This window comes from Peromyscus californicus, unplaced genomic scaffold (assembly GCF_007827085.1).
Source record: "Peromyscus californicus insignis strain IS unplaced genomic scaffold, ASM782708v3 Scaffold_4__1_contigs__length_199733344, whole genome shotgun sequence".
In the NCBI taxonomy this organism is placed as follows: domain Eukaryota; kingdom Metazoa; phylum Chordata; class Mammalia; order Rodentia; family Cricetidae; genus Peromyscus; species Peromyscus californicus.
In genome coordinates this window covers 198,495,323-198,520,263 of record NW_026294562.1, presented here as the reverse complement: position 1 = coordinate 198,520,263, position 24,941 = coordinate 198,495,323, and the positions used below count along the sequence as shown (strand labels likewise).

At 39.2% G+C, this 24,941-nt stretch overlaps 1 protein-coding gene across 1 annotated transcript; it reads right to left on the bottom strand.

Moving 5' to 3' along the window:
• Positions 1-1,291: 1,291 nt before the first annotated feature.
• On the bottom strand, positions 1,292-2,522 carry LOC128124355 (vomeronasal type-1 receptor 4-like). Its single transcript, XM_052760492.1, has 2 exons — positions 2,484-2,522; positions 1,292-2,212 (listed from the first exon to the last, which is right to left on the bottom strand). Exons 1-2 carry the CDS (start codon positions 2,520-2,522, stop codon positions 1,292-1,294), a joined length of 960 nt encoding a protein of 319 aa, XP_052616452.1.
• Between the last annotated feature and the right edge of the window lie 22,419 nt (positions 2,523-24,941).

Here is a 24,941-nt window from a genome sequence, read left to right as displayed (position 1 = left end):
TTCTCACTTGTCCCATGGCAGCACGGATGGAGGAAAGACAATTACCCCTCAACACCTGAGGCAAGTGTTGGAACTGGCTGTGAGGTCACAAGAGCCAGATAGCAGGCCCTGCACCTTAAAGGGGCAACACATAAACAAAACCCTGCTGGTGGAGATGTGGATGAGCTAGCCCTGAAGTAGTGAACAAGGGTGAGTTCTCCACATTAAGCATCTGGCAGACTAATCCTACAATTTCCCAGGTTCACACCGACGGCTATGACATGGCCTAACCAAACATCCACCCCATTTATTATCTGCCATATCACACATAGGAACCTGAACTGTAGACCCAAACATGCAGGATCTCTGCAACACAGGGCAACAACTAGAAACCCAGGAAAAGTCCTAGTGTTGGTTAGAATTGATAGTGTAGAGAAACCAGAGAGCTTGAAGAAGAATGACAAGTTAAAATGAATACTTGCAAATAAAGATATATGGACAAAGTATTTTATATGACTCACTGTATCACACTGGAACTTCCTCAACAAGATTTTTAATTTTTTTCTCTTTAATTTCTTTCCTTTTTCCTCTAAAATTTCATTTTTTGTGGGATGGGGGTACGGGGTAGAGGGAAGATGCAAAGGGAGAGGGATATGAATGGGATCAAGATACATGATGTAAAAGATTCATACTATAAATAAATAAATTTTGAAAAGTTATTACACAACATGCACAATTATATGTTTTTTAATATTTTTATTTTTTAATTAATTTAATTTTACATATCAGCCCAAAATTCCCCTTGTCTTCCATCCTCCCACCCCCCAATATTCCCCCCCAATTCATCTCCCATTCCCTCCTCCTCCAGGGCAAGGTCTCCCCTGGGGTGTCAGCCAAGCCTGGTAGATTCAGTTGAGGCAGGTCCAACACAATTATTATTTACTGTGTTTCTTTCTGGAAAAGTTCTCCACTGAGTACATTACTTGGCCACACAAGAATCCAGAACTGAATTGAGGTCTAACTTATTCAATTTGCCACAAGGAAATGGATTTATGATTTATAAAAACAGAGTACAATTTTCTTGCAAAATAACAGTCTGTTTCAATCATGTCTGCTGCGATATTATAGATAGTAGTTACAACAACTTAAAATCCAAACACAAGGTACAATTTCCCTTAAGAAGACTAATGGCTGTGGAATAAGCTGTATGTTGGTGGTTTATATAAGAAGAGAAACTTAAAATTTAGATGATATGGGAATGAGACCATACAATCATTATACCTGTAATAACATTATGAGATTTTTTGATTTCTTACTCCTGAAAAGCACAACATTGGCACTGTGAATCATGGCTCATAACAAAGGGCCCCAAAGTAGGAAAACACATAGAAATGATTGCAGTAATGTTCATCAGCCACCAACTAGGGTTATATACGAGAGCAATGCAACCTTGTAAGATGAAAGAGAGGGCATAAAAGCCTATAAATGTCAACACCAGAGCCATTATGTGGTGGGTGGCTTTGGACTCAGTGGATGTACTGGAGGAAACACTGGTGCTGTGGATATACTGAACCCGTTGTTTGTGCCTATACAGAACGATAATCATGGAGATGCTGGACCAAACAATGATGACAGAAAACAAAATTTCAGGAACAACAAAACATGCTGTGTATAATGAGCTTGTGTGATCATCATGACTTAATGTGGAGCAGTATTTCATGCCACTCTTATGTGCCAGATTATTGATGTTCCCCTTGATATACCTATACACAGGGAAAACCATATTTATTGACATACAGTGAATCCAGCAGAGGGAAGTGAAGAGACCAATGTGCTTTGGAGCTTTGACTTTAAGACACAACCAAAAAGAGTTCACAGGGCTGATAGTGATGGCCTGGAAAACACTCAAGAAGCAAGTCATTCCTATGGACATGTTTCTGCCTACTCTTTGAATATACAAAAGAAATTCACAGCCAAAATCATTGATGAACTTTTCCACCCCAAAAGCTCTCATTGTGTGGAGTAATCCTTTAGAAAAAATGATCAAGGAGTTGGCTGTGAACATGTGTGTAAGAATCAAATCTGTGTTCTTTAATGTCTGTTCAGTGTAGTAATGGATGAGGTAGCAGGAAAGAAGAGAGAAATTTCCAACAATTCCAACTGTACTCTGAAGTAAGAACACTATTCCTATTGTCAAATCCTTGTGGTCTATTCTGTCATTTAAAATTTCTTCCTTAAACAGTTCCAAAAATCACTTCTCTGAGCAAAATGGTGACTTGAAATGTTGAGACTTGGATGTTGGTTGGGAAAATCACACGTTCTCAAGACTGCAAAGATATTATGGGCAACAAAACAGGACTCAGACTCATGAAATTATTTTGTCAATAATATTTATACAAGACCCACCTCTCCCAAATCCCACCCAACCTCAAAGTCTGCAACTCTTTCCTGAGACAGAGCCTGTCAGCACCCGATTGGACTGAGGTGAGTCTTTATCCTCATACCTGAACATCCCAGTTCCTAGGCTTTGGACCCAGGGCCATAACCCTGCACCCCTACACCACCACCCATTGCAGTCCCAGTTTCAAGCCAGTCGGCAGAGGCAGACCTCCTGCAGACAGAACAGACTACCACCATCTCCCATCAGACCCTATAACCCAAGCCCCACCTCCCCCAAATCCCACCTACTCTTCGAGACTGTTCCCTGAGACAGAGCCCAATGGCACCAATTGGGCTAAGAGGTATCAAGATTGCAGCTACTCCCTGAGACAGAGGCCACAAGAACCAATTGGACTAAGAGCTGCTACCTGAGACAAAGAGTCCATCAGCACCAATTAGACCAAGAGCTTCCACTGGAACAAGAGTATCAATTAGACCAAGAGAGCCTCCCTCAGACATAGACACCACTTTTACCAAGTGGAGAAAGAGATGGGTAGTGCAAAAATACAGTCAATAACAACAAAAAAACCAATATAGCTGCATCAGAACCTACATCAGCAAGACCTGAATATCCCAACACAGAAGAAACAGAAGAAATAGACCTTAAAATGACCTTAAGAAGATGCTAGATATTTTTAAAGAGGAAATGAAAAATTCCCTTAAAGAAATTGAGGGAAAGTCAAACAAATCCCTTAAAGAAGGCCAAGAGAAAGGAATTAGGCAAGGGAGGAAAACAGTTCAAGATTGGAAAATTGAAATCTTTTTGATAAAGAAGACACAAACTGAGGAAATGCTGAAAGTGGAAAAACTGAGTAAACAAACAGGAACTACAGATGCAAGCATAGCCAATAGAATGCAAGAGATGGAAGAGCAGATCTGTGGCATTCAAGATACCTTAGAGGAAATAGATTCATCAGTCAAAGAAAACACTAAAGCCAACAAAGTTATGACCCAAAAAGTCCAGGAAATTTGAGGCACCATGAAAAGACCAAACCTAAGAATGATAGGGATCGAAGAAGGAGAAGAATACCAACTCAAAGGCACAGAAAATATATTCAACAAATTCATAGAAGAATACATTTCCAACCAAAAGAAGGAAATGCCTATAAAGATACAAGAAGCTTACAGAACACCAAATAGACTGGATCCAAAAAAAAAAGTCCTCTTGCAACATAATAATCAAACCACTAAACATACAGAATAAAGAAAAAATATTAATAGCTGCAAAGGAAAAAGGCCAAGTAACATATAAAGGCAGATCCATAAAAATAACACCTGACTTCTCAACGGAGACTCTAAAAACCAGAAGGTCCTGGACAGATATTACGTGGACACTAAGAGACCATGGATGCCAACCCAGACTATTTTACACAGCAAAACTCTCAATAAACATAGATGGAGTAAACAGAATATTCCATGATAAGCCAGATTTAAACAGTATCTTTTCACAAATCCAGCCCTACAGAAAGCACTCAAAGGAAAATTCCAACCAAGGAAGTTAGATACACCTATGAAAACACAGGCAATAGATAGTCTCACATCAACAAATACCAAAGAAGGGAAAAACACAATACAACAACCAAAAAAAAATAGGAATTAACAATCACTGGTTCTTAATATCCATCAATATCAATGGACTCAATTCACCTATAAAAAGACACAGGCTAACAGAATGGATATGAAAACAAAATCCATCCTTCTGCTGCATACAAAAAACACACCTCAACTTAACAGACAGACACTACCTCAGAATAAAAGGCTGTGAAAAGACTTTCCAATCAAATGGATTTAAGAAGCAAGCTGGTGTAGCTATCATACATCTAGTAAGATAGACTTCAAACTAAAATCAGTTGAAAGAGATCAGGAAGGACATTACATATTTATTACAGGGAAAATCTGACAAGATGAAGTCTCAATTCTAAATATTTATGCCCCAAATACAAGGGCACCCACTTTTGTAAAAAAAACTTCATTAAAGCTTAAATTGCACATCAAATCCCATACTTTAGTAGTGGAAGATATCAACACCTCACTCTCATCAATGGGCAGGTCTGCCAGACAGAAACTTAACAGGTAAATAAGGGAACAAACAGACATTATGACTTAAATGGACTTAATAAATATCTACAGAACATTCCACCCTAACACAAGAGAATATACATTCTTCTCAGCACCCCTTGGAACTTTCTCTAAAATTGATCACATGCTTGATCACAAAGCAAATCTCAACAGATACTAAAGAACTGAAATAACCTCCTGTATCTTATCGGACCACCATGGCATAAAGTTAGATTTCAACAACAACAAAAATTACCGAAAGCCTACAATCTCATGGAAATTGAATAATGCCCAAATGAATCACCAATGCGTCAAGGAAGAAATAAAGAAAGGAATTAAATATTTCCTAGAATTCAATAAAAACGAATGTACAACATACCCAAATTTATGGGACACTATGAAAGCAGTGCTAAGAGGAAAATTCATAGCTCTAAATGCCCACATAAAGAAGATAGAGAAATTGCATACTAGTGACTTAACACCTGAAAGCTCTACAACAAGAAGAAGCAAACTCACTCAGGAGAAACAGATGCCAGGAAATAATCAAATTGAGAGCTGAAATCAATAAAATAGAAACAAAGAGAACAATACAAAGAATCAATGAAACAAAGAGTTGGTCCATTGAGAAAATCAACAAGATAGACAAGCCCTTATCCATATTAACCAAAAAGCATATATATATATATATATATATATATATATATATATATATATATATATATATATGTATAGAGAGAGAGAGAGAGAGAGAGAGAGAGAATCCAAATTAACAAAATCAGAAATGAAAAGGGGGATATAACAATAGACAATGAGGAAATCCAGAAAAACATCAGGTCATACTTCAAAAATCTGTACGCCAGGGACAAATAGCCTAACGAATGGAAACACATGAACTGTGAACCAATGGCTGAGGGGCCCCCAACTGGATCAGACCCTCTGAATGGGTGAGACAGTTGATTGGCTTGATCTGTTTGGGAGGCACCCAGGCAGTTGGACCAGGTCCTGTGCTCATTGCATGAGTTGGCTGTTTGAAACCGGAGGCTTATGCAGGGTTGCTTGGCTTGGCCTGGGAGGAGGGGACTGGACCTGCCTGGACTGAGTCTACCAGGTTGATCTCAGTCCTTGGGGGAGGCTTTGCCCTGGAGGAGGTGGGAATAGGGGGTAGGCTGGGGGGAAGGGGAGAGGGGCGGGAGGGGGTAGAACAAGGGAATCCGTGGCTGATATGTAGAACCGAATTGTATTGTAAAATAAAAATAAAAAAAATCTATACTCCTCAAAGTTGGAAAATCTGAAAAAAATGGACAGTTTTCTGGATAGGTACCACATACCTAAGTTAAATCAAGACCAGATAAACTATTTATATAGAACAATAACCTCTAGGGAAATAGAAATGGTCATTAAAAGTCTCCCAAACAAAAAAAGCCAAGGACCAGATGGTTTCATCACAGAATTCTACCAGATTTTCAAAGAACTAACATCAATACTCTTCAAATTGTTCCACACAATAGAAACAGAAGGAACATTACCAAATTCTTTTTATGAGGCTACAGTTACCCTGATACCCAAACCACACAAAAATACAACAAAGTAAGAGAAATACAGACCAATCTCCTTCATGATCATTGATGCAAACATACTCAATAAAATACTAGCTAACCAAATCCAGGAACACATCAAAAAAGTTATCCACCATGATCAAGTAGGCTTCATCCCAGAGATGCAAGGGTGGTCCAACATACAAAAATCTGTCAATTTAATACACCATATAAACAAACTGAGAGAAAAAACAACATGATTAGCTCACTGGATGCTGAAAAGGCCCTTGTCAAAATCCACCACCATGATAAGGGTTTTAGAGAGATCAGGAATACTGGGAACATACCTAAACATAATAAAGGCAATTTACAGCAAGCCAATAGCCAACATTAAGTTAAACTGAGAGAAATTCAAAGTGATTCCACTAAAATCAGGAAAGAGACAAGGCTCTCCACTCTCCCCATACTTATTCAACATAGTGCTTGAAATTCTAGCTAGAGCAGTAAGACAACAAAAGAAGATCAACAGGATACAAATAGGAAATAAAGATGTCAAGCTTTTACTATTTGGAGATGATTTGATAGTATACATAAGTGTCCCCCAAAATTCTACCAGGGAACTCCTACAGCTGATGAACACCTTCAGTAAGGTGGCAGGATACAAGATTAACTAAAAAAAATTAGTAGCCCTCCTATATACAAATGATAATATATAATAGCCTTTCCAATAGCCACAAATAATATAAAATATCTTGGAGTAACTCTAACTAAGCAAATGAACAACCTGTATGATAAGAACTTTAAGTCTCTGAAGAAAGAAATTGAAGAAGATATCAGAAAATTGAAAGATCTCCCATGTTCGTGGATAGGTAGGATTGACATAGTAAAAATGGCAATCTGTAGATGTAACCAACGGTCTTATTAAATAAGAAACACAGAGCCAATTCAGAGAAGAAAGCCAAGAGGTCAGAGCTAAGAGCCTCACCCTTCCTGATTCAGGGATCCTCTTCAGCCAAGAGAGCTCTCCGAAAAAAAAGGGGACCTACTTCCTGTGTGTGTCTTTATATAGTCTAGCTGTTATGCCTTCTCATTGGTTGTAAACCCAAACATGTGACTGCCTCGTCACTGCCTGAATGTACCGCCCTCCAGGTCCTTAAAGGCGTACGCCACCGCCGCCATGCACTTGCTATGGCTCTAATAGCTCTGACCCCCAGACAACTTTATTTATTAACATACAATTAAAATCACATTTCAGTACAAGTAAAATACCACCACATTTCCCCTTTTCTATTTTAATAAAAAGGAAAAAAAAGAAAAAGGTTATAACTAACAAAAGAAAAACTATATACAAAAGTACAATGACTATATACAATATATACAAGTAATAAATGTCTAAACAATGTCTAGTCCATTTGTATTTGACAAATTCAGAGAAAATAATTTCATTATCTATCCTATTTTGTTAAGTCCAAAATGTATCTAATTCACTTTCTACCCTAATTAATCTTCAACTATAACTAACTAACCTTCAACTCCCTCAGAGACCCAAGAAGGAAATAATATTAGCTAACAAAAATAAAAACAGAAAGTGCATGCAAGCAACTTCCAAAAAATTTGTGAGTTGACAGAAACAGCCAGCTGCCTGGACAGTCACCTGAGGTTTCTCCACAGTGTTGGGGCATCATCTTCAGCCTATAGGCTTAGCATATCTGACAGACTCATTTGTGAAGTAAGATGTACACAAGGTCATCAGTTCAACCTCACATTGGGTGAGAGCAGTCCATGTACCAGAAACACCTGAATTCCACTAGTGTCATGTCATCATTCAGGATTTTAAATTCTGGAAATTGTTGATGGTTTTTTAATTCAGCTGTCCATTCTTCTTGGCTGTGTATATATGGTTTCATCTCAGCATCCCGTTCTTCTCCACATCCCTCTGTCAAATGCCAGTTTACTATTGAGAGGCGTGAGCTTAGTTACTCTTCAAGAATAACTGTTTCAGTTGCTGTTCCATTGCACATCAGAAGCCATCGGCCCACTGCCTATTCAGCTGCCTTCGAAGAAAAGGGCACTGTACCTTTTCCGAATGGCGAAGGCCATTTCAGGGATGGTGCCATATTGTCCTGGCCTCAGAAGATGCCTTTTGATAAAGCCATAACCACACTTGTTTTGGCAAGAATCAGTAGTCCTTTGTTTCATGTCCTGTCTGTCCATTTTGTCAGCAGTTGATTTGAGGATACTTTGTTGTCCAGTGGCTAACTTTTGCCACAATGAAAATTAACTCCATATGCAGTTTCGTCAATGCCCATATTTTCTCTGAAGTAGATTGGTGCTGCCAGGAGCCGACATGTTTCATAATCATAACAAAAAAGAAAAATTTTCTAAGTTATTAAAACATTTTAAATGCCATATTCTGTAGATCTCTGAAGGGTTTGAAGATGACCTGTCTAAAATATATTTGCTCAATTTTAAAAACATATCTAATATGACTACAAGTTCTATTGTAATGTCTAACTACTAACTTTCATTTCTTTATATCCTAATAGTTGGTAATAATAACATTCAAGGATCAAAAAATTGCATTGTGAAATGAACAGTATAAGTACAATTAGAAATATACATATAGCATTTTCTAACAATATCAATTTCAGTATATATATATAATTTATATACAATATAAAACAATCAATCCAATGTAAAGTATTTAAAACTAGTAATTGTCTTTTTCTTCTTCTTTCTTTCTCTTTTTTTTTAAACAAGAACCTTAAATCTAATCTCTTTTGCTTAGCCTTTTTCCTAACCCTTGGCAACAACTTGTAACCAACTCCCCTAAACAATGAAAATTATCCCAGACCCAAAACCCATTAAAAAGACCAAAAAACCAACCGCCCCACACCACCTCTTTGGGAATGTGGGCGTTGTATTCTTAAAATTGCTTCCTGCTGGGTATGGGCGAAGGTATCTTTATCCTGAAAGAAAAATTTTAGGTTAATTGTCAAATTCTAGGAAAGGTAACCATATCCTTCATTATCCAGTCTGTGTATAATGCCAAAGTTCAGGGTTTATCTCAAGTCCTTATTCAAGCAGTCTTTGAGACTGGATCATCTCAAAATTGCTCTGAGCACCTTGTAGTTCAAAGTTGATCTGTAGATGATGTTTGTCAGCTTAGTGATATTATTATTGTCCACGTGGAATTGTTGTTGTTGTGGGGCCCCAACTTCTTCCTGGAGACTTCAGTTGATGTTAGGCCTGGCCGTGATTTCCTGCAGAAAACTGATAAGAGACTCGAACACAAAGACATATATATGCAGCTAATTGAAGCCTTTTTTCTAGAATTAATTAGTACTCTATATAACCATTCATATCTTAACAAAGTTTAAAATGTATATATAAATATATATCTATATATATTAATCTTGTAAATTTTGATATGAAATTTATACTTTAAGAAAAGTTTTAAAGAATCAGAATAGAATCAAAGAGTTGAGATTAGTAATAGAATAGTCCCTTAATTAATTTGGCTTTTCTCCTGTCCCATAGCAGAAGATGGCTCTTTTATTCTGGCATAATACAGGGGGTTGCATTTTCCTTTTAACAACATGCTTGAGTTTAAAGAAGGAGAGAGCCATTCTCCAACTCTAAAGTCAGCTTTAAATTTTAATTGAACTGGGACTATTAGAAGACCAATAGTGTTAAATTTTTAGAGAAAAGCAGAAACAAACATTTAGGAAGACATAATTTTTTTTAGATAATATATACCCATACGCCGTTTCACTCTGTTTCCTGGGATAGATGATTTGTCCCTTTTCTTCAGTTGTCTCATTTGTCCAGTGTTCTTCAGATTCCTTAACCTTCATTCTCCTAAAAGACAAAAACAAAAACCTTTCCCCAAGACTAATTTTGGGGTTGTTCCTTTTTGGCAAGTTATTATCTGATTAAATGAAAAGACATGTGTTACTGGTATAAGTTAGTTTAAATTGGATGTTCATGCTGGTTGAAGAACTATCACCTCCTCTAATTAAGAGGTTTCTCTTGTTCAAATCGAACCTTTATCAATTTTGAGGGTACCCACAGTTTATCTTCTCCTGTAGATACAAAAGCAAAACCTCGTCCCCAATGTAACACATACCCTGGTTTCCATTCTGAGGTCAGTACATCCTTAAAGTATATAGGCTGATTTAATTCTGCAGTTTTTTCTATTATCCAATGTCTCTCTGCAGCTGTTGTTCCTTTCTCATTGGCATTAAGAAAATTCAAAGTTAATAGAGCATTATGCAGTCTGTTTCTGGGGGTTTTTGTTACCCCTTTCTGTTTATTTAGCATATCCTTTAGAGTTCTGTTTGATCTTTCTATAACTGCTTGACCTGTGGGATTATGTGGTATGCCTGTAATATGCTTTATATTGTAATAAGCAAAAAACTGTTTCATTTTAACAGAGACATATGATGGAGCATTATCAGTTTTGATTTGTGCAGGTATACCCATAATGGCCATAACTTCAAGCAAATGAGTGATTACAGAATCAGCTTTTTCAGAACTCAAAGCAGTTGTCCACTGAAATCCTGAATAAGTATCGATAGTGTGGTGTACATATTTCAGTTTTCCAAATTCTGCAAAGTGAAACACGTCCATCTGCCAGGTTTCATTCCTTTGAGTACCTTTTGGGTTACATCCAGCTGGTAATGGCGTTTGATTGTAGAAGGAACAAGTAGGACATTTCTTTACTATTTCTTTGACTTGTTGCCAGGTTATGGAAAAATCCTTTTTTAAACTTTTACTATTGACATGATGTTTTTTTTATGAAATTCTGAGGCCTCCAGCACATTTCCTATCAATAATTTATCAATCTCATCATTGCCTTGTGCTAGAGGGCCTGGCAGACCAGTATGGGATCGAATGTGAGTTATATATAAAGGATGACTCCTTTTCCTGATTGTATCTTGTAATTGAATAAATAGTGAAGTTAATTCTGAAGCATCAGGGATAAATTCTGCAGTTTCAATATGTAATACTACTCTTTCAGCATACTGAGAGTCAGTTACTATGTTGAGAGTTTCTGAAAAATCCATTAATACCAACAGAATAGCATACAATTCTGATTTTTGAACTGAATTATAAGGACTTTGAACCAGTTTACTTAAATTTTTAGATTTGTAACCTGCCTTTCCTTGTTTGTTGGCATCTGTATAAAATGTACAAACTCCAGATATGGGTTTTTCTCGTACAATTCGAGGCAAGATCCAATCAGCTCTCTTTATAAGATCAATTCTATTGCTTTTGGGATATTTGCTGTTAATTTCTCCCAAAAAATTACTACAAGCTCTTTGCCAAGGTTCACTTTCTGTCCATAATTTTTCAATATCCTCCTTAGTTAAAGGTACGACAATTTCTGCTGGGTCTATTCCTGCTAATTGACGAAGTCTCAATTTTCCTTTCCAAATCAAGTCAGAGATTTTTTCCACATAAGTTTTTAATTTTTATTTGGTTTATTTGGTAAAAATATCCATTCGAATATAATATCTTCCCTCTGCATTAATATTCCTGTTGGAGAACGCCTAGAAGGTAAAATAACCAAAATGTAATCCAGCTTTGGATCAATATGATCCACGTGCCCTTCATGTACTTTCTTTTCTACCAAGGCCAATTCTTTCTCAGCTTCAGGTGATAATTCTCTTGGAATATTTAAGTCCTTGTCACCTTCTAAGGTTTTAAACAAATTATGCAGTTCATCATTTTTTACCCCAACAATAGTTCTTAGATGAGAAATGTCTCCAAATAATCTTTGAAAGTCATTAAGAGTCTATAGTCTATCTCTCCTAATTTGCACCTTTTGGGGTCTAATTTTTTGTAGCTCTATTTTATATCCTAAATAATTAATAGAATCTCCTCTTTGTATCTTTTCAGGAGAAATTTGCAATCCCCAGCAAGGCAAAATTTTCTTTACTTCTTCAAACATTCTTTCTAAAGTATCTGAATTTGAGTCAGCTAGTAAAATATCATCCATATAATGATAAATTATAGATTTAGGAAATTTTTTATGTATCACGTCCAATGGCTGTTGTACAAAATATTGGCACAGAGTTGGGCTATTCAACATTCCCTGTGGGAGGACCCTCCATTGAAATCTTTTAACTGGTTGAGAATTATTGTAAGTAGGCACTGTGAAAGCAAATCTTTCTCTGTCTTTTTCTTGTAAGGGTATTGAAAAGAAACAGTCTTTTCAATCAATAACTATGAGAGGCCATCCTTTTGGTAACAGAGTAGTCAAAGGAATTCCAGATTGTAGAGAGCCCATTGGCTGAATTACTTTGTTAATTGCTCTAAGGTCTGTTACCATTCTCCATTTACCAGATTTCTTCTTAATAACAAATACAGGAGAATTCCAAGGGCTGGTTGATTCTTCAATATGCTGAGCATTTAACTGTTCTTCTACCAGCACTTCTAAAGCCTGGAGTTTCTCTGTTGTTAAAGGCCATTGCTGGACCCATACAGGCTTGTCTGTTAACCATTTTAAAGGTAGAGCTGTTGATGTCTTTGGAAGATCATCAGTTGTTGTGCCCTGTTCTTGTATAATATGGATGCCTGGTGACCATTCAGAATATTGCCTTCTAATATTTCTCTCAGAAACATGCGCTAGTTTATGATTTGTTTCTGAGATTGGAGGGATGTTAATCTGAGTATTCCATTGTTGTAACAAGTCTCGACCCCACAGGTTCATAGCTATGTTAGCCACATATGGTTTTATTTTTGCTCTCTGTCCTTCTGAACCTATACATTCGAGCCATCTTGCACTCTGTTTCACTGTAGATAATGTCCCAATTCCTAAGAGTTGAATGTTTACCTCCTGAAGAGGCCAAGTTGGATGCCAAAATTCTGGTGCAATTATGGTAACGTCAGCACCTGTGTCTACCAGACCAGACAACAAAACACCATTTATTTTTATCGACAATTTTGGTCTTTGTTCATTAATAGAAGTTTGCCAAAAAATTTTCTTTATGTTTTCTCCTGAATTTTATATTCTCTCTGTTTCATCATCCTGACCAGCATGACTTATTCCAATAGGCATTTGGTTATTTAATTGCTCTGAGTAGGGGTTTCCTCTACAACTGCAGGAAAGGTTTGAACTGGATTTGCTATTGGGACCTGCATGAGGCCCCTCTGGGAGTTTCCCGAAGACTGAGGCAAAGGATTACCCTGTCTGTCCCTTGTTGATCTACACTCGTTGGTCCAGTGTTTTCCCTTACCACACCTTCTGCATACTCCAGAAGGAAGGGGCAGTCTGTTGCCATTGTTCCTTGAAGAAACATTGTTTCTAGGAATGACCTGTTTACAGTCCCTTTTCAAATATCCTTGCTTTCCACATTCAAAACATCTAACATTCCTCAAACCTTTTGAAATTGCTTCTCCTACCCATGTATCATCATGCTCATGAACTTCAACATTAACCTTGTCTCTAATCCAATCTTCCAAAGGTGCAGATCTTGCCTTTAATGGCCTGATTATTGTTTTGCATGCTGCATTCGCATTCTCAAAGGCCAAAGATTCAATTATTTTCTTACTAGCTTCTGAATCCGGGACCATTCTCTTTACTGCTGAAGCCAGTCTTTGTAAAAAATCTGTGAAAGATTCTTTTGGGCCTTGTACAACCTTTGTAAATGACTCAGTTTTTTTTTCCTGGTTCCTCAACTCTGTCCCATGCATTCAAGGCTGCTGTTCGACATAAAATTAGGGTTTGGACATCATATAAACATTGTGCTTGTGCTGAAGCATATTGACCTTCTCCAATAAGCTGATCCTGGCAGACTTGTATTCCTTTATCCCTCCACTGTTTTTCTATGTTTTTAGCTTCATCCTTGAACCAAGCTAGCCACTGAAGCCTTTGACTGGGTTCCAGAACAGCTTGTGCCAGCTCCCACCAATCCTGTGGTACAATCCTATTATATGTTGACCAAGAGTTTAACATTTGCTTTACATATGGGGAATGCATGCCATAAGATACTATTGCCTCCTTAAACCTTCGTAAATCTAACATTTCAATTGGAGCCCAAATATTTTCTGTAGTCATTTGATCAGGCAACTGCTATACGGTTACTGGACAAACTAAGGGTGACTGTGTGAAAACAGGCTTTCTTTCTGTAACCCTATGATCCAATCTTGAAGCAACTTCACTGTTAGTTTCTTCTGTCTGAGTTTTTACAGGTTTATCAAGTTTTTCTAAAGCTGTCATCCTGGCACTTAAATTGACTATCTTTTTAAATAGTAAAATGAGAATAAGCATAGTAATAAAATGCATAATTCGGCCAACATTAATCTTCTCATAGAGCTGTTCCATTGTCAGACTGTCTAAAATTGCAAACAAAGCCCAATTTTCTTCCAATGAACACAGAAAACCCATTTTTTTTAATGTGGAAAAAATTTCTCTTTTAAATAGTTTCCTTTAAAATATTCGATATTTTAAGTGACTTACCAAGTCCTCGTAGAACAGTACCAATGCGAGGGAATTTCAAAACAGCCTCCTAGTGTCCGAGGTGTGAATCCAGAGAGAGAGAGAGAGAGAGAGAGAGAGAAAGAGAGAGAAAGAGAGAACATGCAAGAACCGTAGCCACAAGTTCTGCCTAAGAACTTGAATCCAGCCACGTGTTCCCGCTTGAGCCTAGTCAACCTTGGCTCTGGCTACCTTAAGCTCCAACCACTTGCGTTGGTTTTACAGGCAGGGGCCCTGTTCGGCAGGGCAGGCCTGAATTGTCTGTAGCACCGGCTTTAAGCAAGTAGCTCAAAGTTAGTCCGGCCTGAGGCCAAGCCGACCTGGGCCCGGGCTAGGGAGCCGGCCGCCTAAACGGGAGACCCGACCTGCCGGTCGCCCTGGCTGGAAACCGGACCTGCCGAGAGCCAAGTTAAGCGGTTTTTAATGGATTCTTGTCACGTTGGGCGCCAAATGTAGATGTAACCAACGTTCTTATTAAATAAGAAACACAGATCCGATTCAGAGAAGAAAGCCAAGAGGTCAGAGCTAAGAGCCTCACCCTTACTGATTCAGGGATCCTCTTCAGCCAAGAGAGCTCTCCAGAAAAAAAAGGGGACCTACTTCCTGTGTGTGTTTATATAGTCTAGCTGTTCTGCCTTCTCATTGGTTGTAAACCCAAACGTGTGACTGCCTCGTCACTGCCTGAATGTACCGCTCTCCAGGTCCTTAAAGGTGTACACTACCACCGCCATGCACTTGCTATGGCTCTAATAGCTCTGACCCCCCCCCCCCCGACAACTTTATTTATTAACATACAATTAAAATCACATTTCAGTACAAGTAAAATACCACCACAGCAATCTTAACAAAGGAAATCTACAGATTCAATGAAATCCCCATCAAAATCCCAGCACAATTCTTCACAGACTTGGAAAGAACAATTCTTAGCTTTATATGGAAAAACAAAAAACCCAGGATAGCCAAAAGAATCCAGTATAATAAAGCAACCTCTGGAGGCATCATGATCCCTGACCTCAAGCTCTACTATAGAGATACAGTAATAAAAATAACTTGGTACTGGAATAAAAAACCAACACATGGACCAATGGAATCAAATTGAAGTCCCTGACATTATTCCACATACCTATGAACATACAATTCTTTCAACAAAGAAGCCAAAAGAGTACAATGGAAAAAAGAAAGCATCTTCAACAACTGGTGCTGGCATATCTGGATGTTAACATGGAGAATATTGCAAATATACCCATATCTTTCACCATGCACAAATCCCAAGTCCAAGTGGATCAAAGATCTTAACATTAATCCAGTTACACTGAACTTGATAGAACTCTTTGGCACTGGAGACCACTTCTTAATATAACACCAGTAGCACAGACACTGAGAGCAACAATTAATAAATGGGACATCCTGAAATGGAGAAGCTATTGTAGAGCAAAGGACACAGTCAATAAGACAAAATGACAGCCTACAGAATGGGAAAAGATCTTCTTCAACCTCACATGTGACAGAGGGTTGATCTCCAAAATATATAAAGAACACAAAAAGCTAGACTTCAAAATATTGAACAATGCAATTAAAAAATGGGCTACAGAGCTAAACAAAGAATTCTCAATGGAAGAATCTCAAATGGCATCTGGCTGTGGATCTCTTTATCTGCTTCCATCAGTCACTGGACAAAGGCTCTATGATGACAGTTAGGTTATTTGCTAGGCTGGCCACCAGAGTAGATTGGTCCAGGTACCTTCTGGACCACTGCCTGGAGACCAAGGTGGGGTCAACCTTGTGGATTCCTGAGAGCCTCCCCAGCACCCTATGGGGCAGGTGGGTTTTTTTTTGGTCTTTTAAGGGGTTTTGGGTCTGGGGTGATTTTCATTGATTAGGGGGATTGGTTACAAATTGTTGTCAAGGGTTAGGAAAAGGGCTAAGGAAAGGAAATTAGATTTAAGGTTCTTATTTAAAAAAAGAAAAGAAAAGAAAAGAAAAGAAAAATGTAAGTACTTTACATTGGATTGGATCATTTTATATTGTATATAAATTATATATATTGAAATTGATATTATTAGAAAATGCTATATGTATATTTCTACTTGTACTTACACCGTTCATTTAGCAATGTAATACAATTTCCTGATCCTTGAAATAGTTATTACCAACTATTAGGATATAAAGAAATGAAAGTTAATAGTTAGACATTATAATAGAACTTGTAGTCATATTAGGTATGTTTTCAAGATTGAGTAGATATATTTTAGATAGACAGATTATCTTCAAACCCTTCAGAGATCTACAGAATATGGCATTTAAAATGTTTTAATAACTTAGAAAATTTTTCTTTTTTGTTATGACTATGAGACATGTTGGCTCCCGGCAGTACCAATCTACTTCAGAGAAAATATGGGCATTGAAAAAACTGCAATTGGAGTTAACATTCATTGTTTCAAAAGTTGGCCACTGGACAACAAAGTATCCTTGAATCAACTGCTGACAAACAGGACAGACAGGACACGAAACAAAGGACTACTGATTCTTGTCAAAACAAGTGTGGTTATGGCTTTATCAAAAGGCATCTTCTGAGGCCAGGACAATATGGCACCATCCCTGAAGTGGCCTTCGCAATCCAGAAAAGGTATAGTGCCCTTTTCTTCGAAGGCGGCTTAACAGGCAGTGGGCCGATGGCTTCTGATGTGCAATGGGACAGTAGCTGAAACAGTTATTCGTGAAGAGTAACTAAGCTCATGCCTCTCAATAGTAGAATAGCATTTAATAGAGGGATGTGGAGAAGAATGGGATGCTGAGATGAAGCCACATACACACATAACCAAGAAGAATGGACAGCTGAATTCAAAAAACATCCACAATTTCCAGAATTTAAAATCCTGAATCATGACATGACACTAGTGGAATTCAGGTGTTTCTGGTATATAGACTGCTCTCACCCAATATGAGGTTGAACTGTTGACCTTGTATACATCCTACTTCACAAACGAGTCTGTCAGATACGCTAAGCCTATAGGCTGAAGATGATGGCCCAACACTGAGGAGAAACCTTAGATGACTGTCCAAGCAGCTGGCTGTTTCTGTCAACTCACAATTTTTTGGAACTTGCTTGCATGTACTTCCTGTTTTTATTTTTGTTAGCTAATATTATTTCCTTCTTGGGTCTCTGAGGGAGTTGAAGATTAGTTAGTTATAGTTGAAGATTAATTAGGATAGAAAGTGAGTTAGATACAATAGGATAGATAATGGAATTATTTTCTCTGAATTTGTCAAATACAAATGAACTAGACATTGTTTAGGTATTTATTACTTGTATATATTGTATATAGTTATTGTACTTTTGTATATAGTTTTTCTTATGTCAGTTATAACCTTTTTCCTTTTTTCTTTTTATTAAAATAGAAAAGGGGAAATATGGTGATATTTTATTTGTATTAAAATGTTATTTGTATGTTAATAAATAAAGTTGCCTGGGGGTCAGAGCTATTAGCAAGCCAAAGGAAAGCAGGGCAGTGGTGGCATATGCTTGTAATCCCAGCACTTGGTAGGCAGAGCTAGGTTAGTCTCTGTGTGTTCAGGGATACAGCCAGTATTGGATACACATGCCTTTAATCTCAATACCAATCATGGAAAACCTGGAGGTCTATACAGACAGGCCGTGATGAGGCGGTCATGTGGTTGGGTTTACAACCAATGAGAAGGCAGAACAGAAACTCTATATAAAGACTTTAACACAGGAGTAGCTCTGGTTTGGAGAGGTAGGACCACCTCAGGAGGAAGGGTAAGGTTTTAGCTCTTAGCTCTGACCTCTTGGCTTTCTTCTTTGCATTGGTTCTGTGTTTCTTATTTAAAAAGATGGTTGGTTACATCAGCAACCTTGCCTCTTCCTATTCCCATGATATCCTCATCTATCATGGTATCTCCCTCCTTAACCTCCCTCTCTGTTCCTGTTCCAGCTTGAACCCCCCATTTTCTTATGTTCTTATGCCCCACTCCTCGCCCTCTGCCAGCCCCCTACACCCAGTCCACTCATGTAGATCTCCTCCAATTCTCCTTCACAGGACCATCCTTGTGTCCCTCCTACAGTCTTTCCCTGTTAGCTAGCCTCTCTGGAGTTGTGTGTTGCAGTCTGGCCATCCTTTCCCACAGATTTAGTATCCACTTATGAGTGAGTATATACTATGTTTGTCCTTCTGAGTCTGGGTTACCAGGCTGAGCTCCAGGAATCCAATTGATGAGAGAGAGGAGAGATACTACAGGTGAGGGACATTGAGATTATAATAGGAGGACCTGCAGAGATGACCGGCCTCACTAGTGGAAGTCCATGAACTGTGGACTGGTGGCTGTGGAGCCCCCATGGGACTGGACTAGGCACTCTGGATACAGAAGATGGTTGTTTGGCTCAAACTGTTTGGGGGGCACCCAGGCAGGGGGATCGGTATCTGTCCTTGGTCTATGGGCAGGCTTCTGGAATCCAGTGCCTGTGGTGTGACACCTTGCACAGCCTTGGTGCAGTGGGAAGGGGCTTGGACCTACCCAGGTTCAGTGTGCTAGGCTCTGCTGACTCACCATGGGAGACCTCGATTTGGGGGATGTGGGGATGCTGGGTGGCTTGGGAAAGAGAGCTGGGGGGTGGGAGGAAGGAGGAGGGGGATCTGTGAATAGTATGTGGAGTGAGTAGAAAATTTCTTAGTAAAGAAAAATGAAAATAAATGAGACAAAGGAAAAAAAAACAAAAAAGAATCTCAAATGGCTGAAAGATATTTAAGGAATTGCTTGACATCCTTAATCACCAGGGAAATGCAAATCAAAACGACTCTGAGATACCATCTTACACCTGTCAGAATTGCTAATATCAAAAACACCGAGGACAGCCTATGTTGGAAAGGATGTGGAGTAAGGGGAACACTTTTACACTGTTGGTGGGAATGCAAACTTGTACAGCCACTCTGGAAATCAGTATGTCAGTTTCTCAGAAAATTGGGAATAAGTCTTCCTCAAGACCCAGCTATACCACTCTTGGGCATATACCCAAGGAATGCTCAATCTTACCACAAGGACACATGCTCAACTATGTTCATAGCAGCATTATTTGTAATAGCTAGAACCTGGAAACAACCTAGATGCCCCTCAACTAAAGAATGGATAAAGAGAATGTAGCACATACACACAATGGAGTACTACTCAGCTGTAAAGAACAATGATATCATAAAATTTGCAGGCAAATGGATGGAACCAGAGAATATCATCCTGAGTGAGGTAACCCAGACTCAGAAGGAAAAACATAGTATGTACTCACTCATAAGTGGATTCTAGATGTGAGGCAAGGGATGGCTAGACTGCAGTCCACAGCTCCAGAGAGGCTAGCTAACAGGGAAAGACCCTAGGATGAACACATGGATAGCCCAGTGAAGGAGAAGTGTATGAGATCTACTTGAGTAGACTGGGTGTGGGAGGGTGGCGGAGGGCGAGGAGTGGGGGATGAGAACATAGGGAAATGGGAGGGTCAAGCTGGAACAGGGACAGGGTGAGGGGGCAGGGAGGGAGATACCATGATAGATGAAGATATCATGGGAATAGGAAGAAGCAGGGTGCTGGGGAGGCTCTCAGGAATCCACAAGGTTGACCCCATCTTGGTCTCCTTGCTGTGGGATGGTCTGTATGTCAAATGTGTTGCTGATTGGTCAATGAATAAATCACTGATTGATCAGTGGCCAGGCAGGAAGTATAGGCAGGACTAACAGAGAGGAGAATTGAGAGAACAGGAAGCTGGGTGAGGAAGACACTGCCAGCTGCCATCAGGACAAGGAAGATGTAAAGTACCGGTAAGCCACAAGCCATGTGGCAAGGTATAGATTTATAGAAATGGATTAATTTAAGCTGTAAGAAAAGTTAGCAAGAAGTCTGCCACGGCCATACAGTTTGTAACCAATATAAGTCTCTGTGTTTACTTGGTTGGGTCTGACAGCTGTGGGACTGGCAGGTGAGAGAGATTTGTCCTGACTGTGGGCCAGACAGGAAAACTTTAGCAACAAATGGCGCCCAACGTGGGGCAAGAGTTTTCACCTAAAAACTGAGAAAAAAGATTCTAAAACGGAGCTTAAAACAGCTTCCTAATTGTCTCTCTCAAATGAGCAGCAGCTGCCAGTTTGAGCTACTGGTGGGTCCCTGGCGTGCATGCTCGACCTGCAGTATGGCGGGAATGAGGCCTCTGCAAGTGGCACATTAAGCTGTGTGGTGGATTTAGCCTTTGCTAGTACAAAACACAAAAAAAGAGGTTTCTGGGCTACAGGCTGCTTTGATAGAAGCATAGACTATTTCTGAGAGTTGATGGCTCCCAGAGCTGGCGGAAAACGTATCACCGCCATGTTGGGAAGCTGAAGTGGGTGGAGCCAGCAGCGCCAGTGCCCTTTCAGGCTTAGAAGGCTGCAGTTCAAAGCAATAGGCTCAAGCTAATATAAAAAAATAAGCCATGTAAAGATGGCTACCACACAAAGAATTTGGATTATGTTCTCTTTGATATTCATAACTAAAGAAAAACATTTGATTACAAAAACTGTTGAGTTATGCCAAAATGTATATTTTAAAGGTACCTTGACTTCAAAATTTGAATATAAGGATATGTTGCTTTGGAAAGGAGGCTCCGCTTTTGTTTCCACAGAAAGCCAGAGGCTATGGATTTGTTCCAGATTAAGATACATCAGGTTTGACCAGCCAAGACCCCCTGAAAGGTGACACCAAGGCCCAGATGATCCAACATCCAGAATGGTTTCAAGGCAACTGGCTCAGACAATACAGCCTCATGGACTACTCCATGATCCTAAAACTTCCTTTGTTTCCCCAGAAGATACAGTGCCCCCCCTCCAGCAGGAAGTAGTAAGAGAAACTACGCTCAAATTCCCAAATATACCAAGTTGACTTTGGAGATGTATAAAGGTTAAAACCTTCCTTTTTAAGAAAAGAAAAGGGGAAGTGCTGTGGGATGGTCTGTATGTCAAATGTGTTGCTGATTGGTCAATGAATAAATCACTGATTGGTCAGTGGCCAGGCAGGAAGTATAGGCGGGACTAACAGAGAGGAGAATTGAGAGAACAGGAAGCTGGGTGAGGGAGACACTGCCAGCCACCATCAGGACAAGGAAGATGTAAAGTACCGGTAAGCCACAAGCCATGTGGCAAGGTATAGATTTATAGAAATGGATTAATTTAAGCTGTAAGAACAGTTAGCAAGAAGCCTGCCATGGCCATACAGTTTGTAACCAATATAAGTCTCTGTGTTTACTTGGTTGGGTCTGACAGCTGTGGGACTGGCAGGTGAGAGAGATTTGTCCTGACTGTGGGCCAGGCAGGAAAACTTTAGCAACATCTCCTGGTGGTGGTCCAGAGGGTGCCTGGACCAGTTTACTCTGGTGACCAGTATAATGAATAACCTAACTGTCATCATATAGCCTTTGTCCAGTGACAGACAGGGGCAGATGCAGAGATCCACGGCCAGGCACCAGGCTGAGCTCTGGGAATCCAATCAATGAGAGACAGGAGGGATTCTACACGCAGGGGACATTGAGATCATGATGGGAAGACGTGTGGAGATGACCGTCCACACTAGTGGAAGCCCATGAACTGTAGACTAGTGGCTGTGGAGCTCCCATGGGACTGGACTAGGCCCTCTCGATAAGGAAAATGGTTGTTTGTCTCAAACAACTTGGGGGGGACACTCAGGCAGGGGCATAGGGATTCATCTCTGGTGCATGGGTAGGCTTTTGGGAATCCAGTGCCTATGGCATGATGCCTTATGCAGCCTTGGTACAGTGGGAAGGTGCTTGGACCTGCCTAGGCTCAGTGTGCCAGGCTCTGCTGACTACTAATGGCAGACCTTGTTTTGAGAGATGTGGGGATGTGGCATGGATTGGGAGGGAAGGCTGAGGGCTGGGAGGAGTGAGGAGGTGGGATCTATGGGTGGTATGTAGAGTGAGTTGAACATTTCTTAATAAAGAAAAATGAAAAAAAATTTATAAAAAATATTTTTCAGTGAAACTGCTGATGTCTTTAATTGTACATATTTATTGAAAGAAGTAGCAAAACTTTGCTTTAAAATGTCAATATTAGCAGTAAGTCCAAGGTACTGTTGCAGAAACAATGACAGGTAAGTACAAATGGAAAAGATGTTGGGTTTTAAATTTTAAAATGAACTTCTAATTACTAGTCATATAGAAGATAAAATGACTTTAACTATTCTTGCAACATCATGAAGGAAACCCATGCACATCTCATCTGAAATTTAAGCATGAAATGAATATGTATCTCCACTACAATGAGAATATTTCTGTTCTTACATAAAAGAATGCTTATTATACAGTGAAAACACAATTATGCAAAGAGCTATGTATCATCAAGTCTTATAAAAACAGACAAGGACATAGGCAGGCATACTTTTTCAAACAGATAAAGAACTGTGGAGTAAAGAGACGTATTGTGTGGCAAATTTTCAAATGGACAACAGAATGAAAGTAATTGAATCACTTTCATGGAAATCAGGGAGAAAATGTTCACACTTAGTAAGGAATTAACAAACGAAGAATGTCCAATTTTGCTAATAAAATCCAATGTCTGGTGTCATTGTGAGGTAACAGATGTACAGGAAACACCAGCTCTCCCTATGCTTTGATATACATTTAATCTCAAAGATAAAAAGTGAAGGACCACTGATCCAAATCATTATGGCCAAAGTAATGAAAGCTAGCAATTCAATAAACTAAACTTTTTGTTTCCTGTACACAGCTGCCTCCCCATTAGTTTTGTTTTGAGAGTTCAGCTTTAATGTGAGAAAGACAGGTTTTTATAGCTCTGAGTGAGGTTCCTGATAGGGGGTTTGGTGGGTAAAATAGTTGGGGTTACAGGAGCAGAACATAAGCATAACCAGTTAGATGATTAACCAGCCTGCCTCCACCTTATGCTTAAAAGACATCTTATGATTCAGACAAAATAGATTTGTTCCTGTTTATGATTAAACTTCTGTTTCTCAAAGATTGGACTATACTCCACCTACAGTCATAACTACACAAAGTCATGTGCTGCTTTTTTCAGGAAATGGCAACCTTGCATTTGTTTTCAAAAGTTATAACTATCTCCAAAGCCCACATTTGTTGCAAAATGTTCTTAAGACTATCTGTTGTTATGACTGTCTTATGACTACTTGCAATTATGTCTTTGTTTCTGAAGGCCATTTTGACTTATGCTTCTATTATGCTTATGTTCTACTGCTGTAACCCCACCTATTTTGCCTTCCAAATCGCCATTTTAGAAAACCTCAACTCCTGAGCTATAAAAACCTTGTGTTCCTCCCTAAGACTGGCCTGTGGAACCCTGACTTAGAGGGACGCAGCTTGTTTGCATGAATAAAAATGCTTGCTTTAATTGCTTGCTTTCATTAATTTGTCACTTATTTTTTGGGTTAGTGGTCTTTCTGATATCCTTGGGATTAAAATTTGGGGATAAAAACCCTAACACAAATTGAAAAATTCAGAAACTGGACACTTCAGGACCCCTCAGGAATCCTCTGACCCACCAAGACTGAAGAGATGGTCCCAGAGATCCACACATTAGACATATTCCAAAGTCCCTAATGCATAACTTCAGTGTGATTGACTGTCTGAACAAAGGGCAGTTTCATAAAAAAGGAAAACAGCAAGTATCTTCTTTTCTTTTTCATGGAGGCCTGCTCTGGTAAGTCTTAGGAACTTTCTAATTCTTTTAGTGATGCCTGGTTCTGTCTCTGTTCTGGTTTGTGGCATCCTGATCTGGTGAAAAGTGGGAGGCATATTTGATGAGGTCCAGCATTCACTCATCAAGGGCAACAAGAGAGACATTTCACAGCCCATCTTGTAATTTCTGGTTACTTGGGAGTTTGTTCAGAACCACTAGTTCTTTTTCTAACCTGACTTGGAATGCTGGGGATGCCCTTATAAGAATGGGGGGCCAATAAGTCATAGAGGTCTGGCACCTGAGCAAACATTCTCAACATTGCTATATATAGGCCATATGCTGAGGAACACAGAGGACCTTCTGTAGTACAGGGAACCAAGTGATTGGATAGGCACAACATAGAATGTTAGGCATTACCCAGAGCTGAGACAGAAATCAGAGAGGCCTGACCTATTTGAACCAGGAAAGTAAAAATCTAAGAAGCCTCTGGTGGGTTCCCAGTGCGTGGGTTGTGAAAGGAGTCAATTGAGAAAAATCCTATTTCTTAAAAAGCTTCCTTTTTTTGAATGGTGAAACTCTGAAAGACCCCAATGTTTGTTGTCATAGGCCCTGCTGATGTATTCAATTTGTTCTCTCTGACTCCATGTCTTGTACATTTTGTGAGTTGGTTTAGGTTTTGTTCTGCCCCTTCTATGTGTTTCTGTGTTACACATATGCATGGGAACCAGGTCAAGCTCTAGCTGCCAT

Excerpts from the sequence above, each read along its gene's own strand:
- LOC128124355 (XM_052760492.1), bottom strand. The coding sequence starts at position 2,522 with ATGGCCCTGGGTCCAAAGCCTAGGAACTGGGATGTTCAG. Across the intron at positions 2,213-2,483 it reads CTAGGAACTGGGATGTTCAG|GAAGAAATTTTAAATGACAG; the intron begins GTATGAGGATAA and ends GAACTGTTTAAG.